The following is a 7,591-nucleotide window of genomic DNA, read 5'->3' as shown; positions in this document are numbered from 1 at the left end:
CCCGCCTCGTGAAGTGGCCCGGGGCCGAGCCCCGCCCCCAGCTCTGCTCAGCCAACTGCCACCCAGCTTCCAGGAGCTTTATTTGCATTTCCGGCGCTTTGGCCCAATGGCAAGGGAGCATTCCACCTCCCCTCCCGAGGGGGTGGTGCTCCCGGTGGACTGCACCACTCTTGGGGGCCAAGGATGGGGGCCAACTGATTCCATGAAGGTCCCGATGGCAGGAGGTGGCCTTCAGGGTGAGGAGTTCAGCGGAAGAGGGGGTTCTGGCCTTGGAAGAGGCCCAGCAGCCCGCTGTCAGGGGCGGGCTCCTTGATGATCTTCTGAATCTGTAGGCGGAAGAGGAGGGTTCAGAAGGGTCAAGAGGGCCCATCTCCAGGACAGATTCTAAGGGGCATTTCTCCATTTTCATCTGCTCTGCCCTCTTAGCAGCAACTGGTCAAGCCAACCACTCCCTCTTCTCAAAACTTCTCCTTGGGCCTCCCTTTCGCTATGGCCGTCTGGGTGAGCCCCTGATCACCTGCCATCTTGGTCCACTTGGCTGGCTTACCATGAAGGCCCTGTCCTGGAGCTTCTTGTCTGTACCAGCTCCTACTTAAGTATTCTCACCTTTCCCATCCCCCTCAACTCGACTCATTGATCTAACTGCCTCTTAGACATGGGTTAACACCTGACCTCTCACACTGATGGCCAACCCCCAGTCAGTAGACCACGGGAGCACCGATGTTCCAGCCCCCTCTCTGGGGCTGCCTTCTCCCAAAGCCCCACACTGTCAGCAGGCCCCACTGTGCTCGGCTCCCAAAAAATAAGCAAAGTGCACCCCCACTGCCTCCACTCTGGTCTCCCTTCTTCCTGCCACCCGCCCATATCCATGGGCCACCCAGGACCAAACCCAAATCTTTGAGAAGACAGGGCTCTAGCTCCTCTGCCTCCCCTCCTCCCACACTCACCGAGGGCTCAGCATGCCCTGCTCTGGTTCTCAGAATAAGTCAAGTTCAGCCCCACCTCCAGGCCTCTGCCCTAGCTGTTCCTTCTGCCAGGAACGCTTTTTGGATGTCTGGCTGCCCGTCCTACTTCAAGGCCACCGCTGGGGCAGGACCTCTGTGCTGTGAGCCTCCAAATTATCTCTCACACACTCTGAACATTCCCTTGCAGCTTCTGGCTACAGTGTGTAACCGAATACAGATTGTCTTTTGCTGTTGCCCATGGACTTGCCACAGTGCCTAGCCCATAACAGGTGCTTAATAAATGCTCAACAGAACTGAACTGATGGGGGAGGGGGGCAGACCTCAGAGGGCTGGGCACATCCTGCTGCCCTAACTAACGGCCCGTGGTGGGAATGAGCTGGGGCTACCCAGTGAGACCTGGGTACTTGGAAAGCCACAGGTGGTGGTGCAGAGACTGGAGGAAGAGGCAGAGAGCAGGGTCACAGGGCTGCCATCTACAGGCCTCTGCCAGACTTGCCTGTCAGCCTGGGAGGCCTCCCATAGCACCCCACCAACACCCCTTTTCTGTGCCCCAGCCCTCCCAGTCCCATCCCCCTGCCCGGCTTTCTCTTTCTCTCTTGTCCTCCTGGCCATCAGACAGCTTCTTTCATGGAACTTAAAACTTAGCCTGCCTGGAGGTGGCAGCCTGCTGTGTTCCCAGATGTATTCTGTCAATCAGTATGTGGTGGTTGCTGGAAAGGGAGCAAGGGAGGTCGGGTGGGGCGTGGGGGGCCAGTACCTCCTTAAACTGGGGGTGGGCGGCATCACCCACAAGCTGCAGAATCAGCCCTTCGCTGGTGGAGAGGAAGGCGCCACTTTGTCGCATCCGGGCCAGGGCCACCAGCCTGTCCACCTGGCTGTGGGGGGGAGGTGGTTGTCAATGCCTCGGCCTGGACACACAGATACCTGGCCAACTCATCAGGGATCCTACTCCCTGGTTCTTCATGGGCACCCCAACTGTACCTCACATGCACCCACCCTCAGCAGGATAGGACCCTCTCACCTGCGAGAAGAGCAGCCATCCACCACCACATGGACCTGCAGCCCCCGGTCCAAGAGGTCCAAGGTGGTGTTCTAGGGGCATAGAAATGTCGGCCAACCCCAGACAAGAACAGGTATGGGGTGAGGGACTGGGGAGCTGGGATGGGGAGGACAGGGGCTCAGGTCAGGTAAGGAGGCCCCTGAGTTACAAGAGGATCCTAGGGAGGATGGAAGCACCAGGTAGACAGGGGTCCTGAGTAAGGATGAAGGTCCCAGGTCAGGAATGGGGTCCTACCAGGATACAGGATTCGGGGTCAGGGAAGGATGGGGAGAGGTGGGGGTCTCACCAGGATGCAGGCCTGTGTCTCAATGCCACAGAGGAGCACAGAACACAGCTGGGGCCGTGATTCCAGCTCCTTTTGCACTGCAGGCACCATGCTGAAGCAAGTTTTGGCCACTGGCCGCAGGCCTTGAGCCCCCAGCTCAGGGACTGTGGGGCCCAGGCCTTCTGGGTACTGCTCTGTCAGCACAGCTGGTACCTCCAGCAGCCTGGCCACCTGTGCCATGGAAGGGGGACAAAGGCCTGAGCCTGAGGGGGGTGGTTTGTGGGGTCAGAATCTGGGTCTGAGGGAGGATGGGGCTGGGGGCCTGGACTCTGGGGTCTGAAGGAGGAGGGGCTGGGGCCTGGACTCCTGGGTCTGAGGGAGGAGGGGCTGGGGGCTTGGACTCCTGGGTCTGAGGGAGGAGGGGCATACCTTGAGCATGCGGGCAGCCACAGAGACAATCTGGGGAAAGTATGCGATATGGCGGAACTTCTCCTGCATGTCACACAGGAACAGGATGGATGATCCAGGGAGGACTCGGCCCAGGTTGGACCTCATAGTTGCCATGTCCTGGAGATGGGCAGAGGTGCTGAGGGCAGGGGGCTTTTTCTGCCTATCCAGGGGGACTCCACACAGTGCTTGGGAAACCGGTGTCCTCCCACCTGCAGGCCTTCGTGCGTGCAGTTCTCCAGGCCTGGAATCCATTTCTTCATTACTGTGTCCTACTCTACTGGGAGGTCATTTCCCAGAAAGCCTTCTCTGACCTTGACCACTCTGGTGCTCCCATCTTCCCTCTCCCAGAGCCCTGGGGAACATTTTCCTTCCTCAAGGTCACCCTCTCTCCTGCCACATTTCAGGACCCAAGGGCTCTGGGTGAAGTGACAGTGCTCTGAGCACCTTCACCTCTGTTCCCCCCACTCAGCCTTTGAAAGTCAGTTTACCTGTGTGTATAAAGCACAGGGGCGTGTCCCTGTGGGTCCCAGACAAAGAGGCAGTTGTCCCTGCACAGGGGAATATAACCCATCCGTAGAAGGGAATGAAGCACTGCTAAAAGCTACATCACAGATGAGCCTCAAAAACATTGTGCTCAGTCAGAGAGGCCAGCCACTGAAGGCCATACGCTGTGGGAGCGCATTTATAGGGTTTGAGTCCAGAGGCAGGAAGCAGCCTGGCTGCTGGGGCAGGGGGGCAGGGCGGCAGGGCCCGGGTGCAACAAGGACTGACCCCTTAATGCATGCAGAGGTTCCATCTGGGGTGATGAACACATTCTGGAACTAGATGGTGACCACGGTTGGGCAATATCATGAATGTATGTAATGGCCACTTAATGGTATGCTTAAAAATGGTTGAAATGGTAAATTTCATTATGTGTACTTTAGCCCTGTTTAAAAAAAAAAAAAAAAAGAGGGCAGCCCGGGTGGCTCAGCGATTTAGCTCCACCTTTGGCCTAGGGCATGATCCTGGAGACCCAGGATGGAGTCCTACGTCGGGGTCCCTGCATGGAGCCTGCTTCTCCCTCTGCCTGTGTCTCTGCCTCTGTGTGTGTGTGTGTCTCATGAATAAATAAATAAAATCTTAAAAAAAAAAAAAAGAAAAGAAGGGGCTGGGCTGGCAGAGCCACTTTTATGGGGGGCGGGAGGGTGCGAGGCAGCTAAGACCCAGAAGGCCCACGACTTGCTCAAGGTCCTGCAGGACTAGAAGACAGCAAGCCTCCCAGTCAGAGTGCCTCCATCTCCAGCAACCTGGGGCCCTGCCTCTGAGTCTCAGCATGTCCCCAGCCCTCGGCCCCGGAGGCTTGAGTCCTTAGGTCCTCAGTATTGCTTCCAGTTCTGGCCTGGCTTCTGCAAGCAGCTCCCATCCCCTGAGTGCTCACTCATTCACTTGTTAATTTAGCTGCGACACAGGAGACCTTGAAGACCCAAAGGGTTAACACGGGGGGAGGTCTGGAGGTTGGGTGAGGAGCACACAGTGTTTATGCTGATTCTTTCAAATGAGCACATCTTCTGTACGAAACATTTTCTATGGGCAACATATCTAAAATGTAAAAACTAATGGATGGTCATAACGGGACGTTTTATGCTATGGGAATTTTATTTAAAACCAAAATGGAATGGAAGCTCCTACAAAAAAAAAACAAAAAAAACAAAAAAACACGCTGAATCAGTTAATCACATAATTACATCTGTGATTGGTGCTGGGATTTCTAGGGAACCTGATCTATCTTGGCAGGGTACAAAATTCACCCCAAGGAGGTAGAGGGAGAGAGATAGAAGGAGAGAGAGAGAGAGAGATCTTTCTGAAAACACAAAGCAGATTCTGTTACTTCCCTGTCTCGGCCCACACCCACTGCAAGCTTCTCTGACCTCAGGACTAAAATATAAGTTTCCCTCAAGGTGCTGGGGCCATTCCAGCCTTGGCCAATCAGGTTGCACCTGAAAACCTTTGGCAGGATGGATCCCTCCAGCTAGGGTGCTCTTCTCACTTCCATCTTTTAAGTCTTCAGGAGAGGGAGGGGCAGGGTCACATCAGGGCTCTATTGGCTGAAAGCCTATGACCCATGTGTGGAGCAACAAGGATCTCCTCTCCCCTTCACAGTGGTCGGGGAGTAGATTGCAACAACCCTTAGGGAAGCATGTGTGGCCACATCTCTCAAAATTAGAGTTATATGAACCCTGTGACCCAGAAAACTCACTCCTAAGTATTTGCCCTGCAAACACACATGTGAGATGACACGAGGTTATTCACCACCGGACTTCCAGCTCACTCATCCTGGGACTCTTCCACGGAGCAAAGGACTAGAAATAAACATAAACATCTACAGTTGGGGTACTGGTTACATAAGTTATGGTATACCTACACCATGGAATTCTTTGCAGCCAGGAAAAATGACAAGAAGCTGTTTAGGTAACAGTATGGAACGCAATTAAGAAATGTTAGCAGTGAAATGAAGCAGAAAAGTGCATATAGCAGCGGTTCCATCTGTGCCCCAATCAGATGAGAGTGAGCCAGTGTACCGCTCCTCTCTCTATTTGCTGTCTTTGGTAGGCACAGATAGAGCAGGTACTTCAGACAGGAGAGCAGGTCACTGAGGGGCCAGGTATGAAGGAAATTTTATTTTCACTGTGTACTGTTCTATTCCTTTTGAATTTTGGACAACATGTGATGGTCTGGTCCGTATTAACTACAATATAGTGAGATACTTATATAAGGTGGGAACCCAGCAAATCCAATCTGTGGCAGTCAAACTATGAATGAATGGTTATCCTTGGGTGGCAGTGAAGAAGGGATCCCGGGAGGGTGGGCTTCTGGGATGGGGGAAATGTTCTGCTTCTGCATTTGCATTCTTTTTTTTTTTTTTTAATTTTTTTATTTATTTACTTATGATAGTCACAGAGAGAGAGAGAGAGGCAGAGACACAGGCAGAGGGAGAAGCAGGCTCCATGCACCGGGAGCCCGACGTGGGATTCGATCCCGGGTCTCCAGGATCGCGCCCTGGGCCAAAGGCAGACGCTAAACCGCTGCGCCACCCAGGGATCCCTGCATTTGCATTCTGTTTACACCAAAGTGTTTGCTATGTGAAAAGTTACTTGAGCTACCCATTTGTGATTTTTATGGTTCTCCTGCATATGCAGTATACTTCTATAAAAAGTTTTCAAATTATCAGATAAAATGGGGGCCTTTGTGGGGCTGCACTGGAGGTGGAGGCCAGGAAGAAAACCAGGGCTGGGGTCCGAGTGGGCAAGGGTGAGGCCTGGGCTCCAGGTCAAGAGGCGAGGAGAGGCTCAGGGGGCAGGTGCAAAGGGCTGTGGTGGAAGGTGGGGAAGAGGAAGATCTTTAGGTTTCTGGTGCACGGGTGGCAGGTCCCAGGGACTAAGTAGGGGGCCTGGAGAGGTGTGCGTGTGTGTGTGTGTGTGTGTGTGTGTGTGTGTGTGTGTGTATGCACGTGTGCACATGTGAGGAGGTCTGGGTTGGTGATTGATTTAGGGGTGCCTTGGGGGGAGTGGTGAGAAGGTACAGAACTGAGTTCTGGGTGGAGGGAGTCTGAGGCCACGGCAGAGGAGGGGCAGCAGAAGGGGAAGAGGGGTGCTGCTTAGCACCTGAGGGGTGGGCAGCCCTGCAGGTTGTGCGACCCTCGGCAAGTTTCATGTTCCGTATGAGCCTGAAAATCGGGGTCAAACTCATCCACTCCACAGGGATGATGCAGAACTAGGCCAGGGATGCAGAGAGGGCGGCCGTGATCCGTGGGCGGGTTCGGGTCTCTGGCCAGGCCATTCTTCAGGGGTTGGGCAGGAGCCCTTCCCTTGGCTGTGCCACCTCGGCCTGGACGGCCTGCTAAGCCTCAGTTTCCCCACTTGCAGGCAGGAAGGTCGGTCCCCCTGCAGCGCTGGGGTGTGGGGGGGGCTTACCGGGAAGGCGCTGGCTTCCAGCCCGGCCCACTTCTCCGCTGGAGAGACCAAGGGGACACTCACCTCACGGAGCCGCACTTAACGCCGCTCACGTCCTCCCGCGGGGTTCCAAGGCTGGGTCACAGTATTTGCTGGGTCGAGACACGTGGCCCACCCCCAGGCGTCCGCGTCCGCCCACCGGGGCCGAACCGTCCAATCAGCGCTTAACAGGTTCTGCTCCGCCCCCGCAGCCGGCCAATCCACAGGCGAAGTTGCTTCGCCCTCCGTGAAGGGGCGGTGCCCGGCCCGCCTTCAGTGCTGAGAACGTGATTGGCCCATCGGAGGGAGGGGCGGGAAGGCGGCGAGTCTGACCAATGGAGAGCCAGAAAGGGTGTGAGTGGCGGGCCTGGGGCGGAGCGGCGCCCTGGGTGCGGAGACCTCCAGGCGGGTAGGTTGGGTCCCGGCCACCCTCATTGTAGAGATGAGACCACTGAGGCCGAGAAAGAGAGGAGGGGGCGTACCCAGGGCAGAGGCAGACTCGGGGTTCGAACGCTGGCCCTTGTGGCCTGGAGACAGAAATTTATCACGAGACCCAAGCCCAAGCACTTTCCAGGAAGGAGACTTAAATCCTCCCAACCCCGCTCAGCCTCAGTTGCCCCATCTGTGCAGCACCTGCCTCCTCGGGTGGTGTGTGTGTGTGTGTGTGTGTGTGTGTGTGTGTGTGTGTGTGTGTGTGTGTTTTGCGTGCTGTTTGAAATATTTAGACTCTGCTTGGAAATGGGGCTGAGAATTTCCCCATCAATCTTGGAATAAAATCCAAACTGCTCCCAATTCCTGTCTGCTTTTGTCAGCCTCTAACCTCATCTCTTACCACTTGCCCTGCTCACGCTGCTCCAGCCACCTCAGGGTCTTTGCACGT

General features: G+C 55.4%; 1 protein-coding gene across 8 annotated transcripts; it reads right to left on the bottom strand.

Annotated features, from left to right (window-relative positions):
* Positions 1 to 63: 63 nt before the first annotated feature.
* ISOC2 (isochorismatase domain containing 2) lies at positions 64 to 6,914 on the bottom strand. 8 transcript variants are annotated; one of them, XM_035712677.2, is made up of 7 exons: positions 6,757 to 6,828; positions 5,007 to 5,082; positions 2,720 to 2,857; positions 2,312 to 2,521; positions 1,987 to 2,057; positions 1,723 to 1,840; positions 64 to 326 (listed from the first exon to the last, which is right to left on the bottom strand). In XM_035712677.2, exons 3-7 carry the CDS (start codon positions 2,852 to 2,854, stop codon positions 246 to 248), a joined length of 615 nt encoding a protein of 204 aa, XP_035568570.1. In that variant the 5' UTR covers positions 2,855 to 2,857; positions 5,007 to 5,082; positions 6,757 to 6,828; the 3' UTR covers positions 64 to 245. The 8 variants fall into 8 exon arrangements, with proteins under 8 accessions (XP_035568570.1, XP_025279661.1, XP_048958866.1 ...); XM_025423876.3 differs by having other exon boundaries at positions 4,980 to 5,082; positions 6,757 to 6,811; XM_049102909.1 differs by having other exon boundaries at positions 6,694 to 6,809.
* Positions 6,915 to 7,591: the final 677 nt, after the last annotated feature.

This window comes from Canis lupus, chromosome 1 (assembly GCF_003254725.2).
Source record: "Canis lupus dingo isolate Sandy chromosome 1, ASM325472v2, whole genome shotgun sequence".
Taxonomy (NCBI): Eukaryota; Metazoa; Chordata; class Mammalia; order Carnivora; family Canidae; genus Canis; species Canis lupus.
The sequence above is the reverse complement of the archived record's forward strand: the minus strand, read 5'-3'. Positions and strand labels throughout refer to the sequence as shown.

Bases quoted from the DNA above. Each gene is read 5' to 3' on its own strand.
- ISOC2 (XM_025423875.3), bottom strand. From the start codon at position 2,854: ATGGCAACTATGAGGTCCAACCTGGGCCGAGTCCTCCCTGGATCATCC. The intron at 2,058-2,311 runs GTGAGACCCCCA...CTATGCCCCTAG, and splicing joins AGACACAGGCCTGCATCCTG to AACACCACCTTGGACCTCTT. The intron at 1,841-1,986 runs GTGAGAGGGTCC...TCCCCCCCACAG, and splicing joins GATGGCTGCTCTTCTCGCAG to CCAGGTGGACAGGCTGGTGG.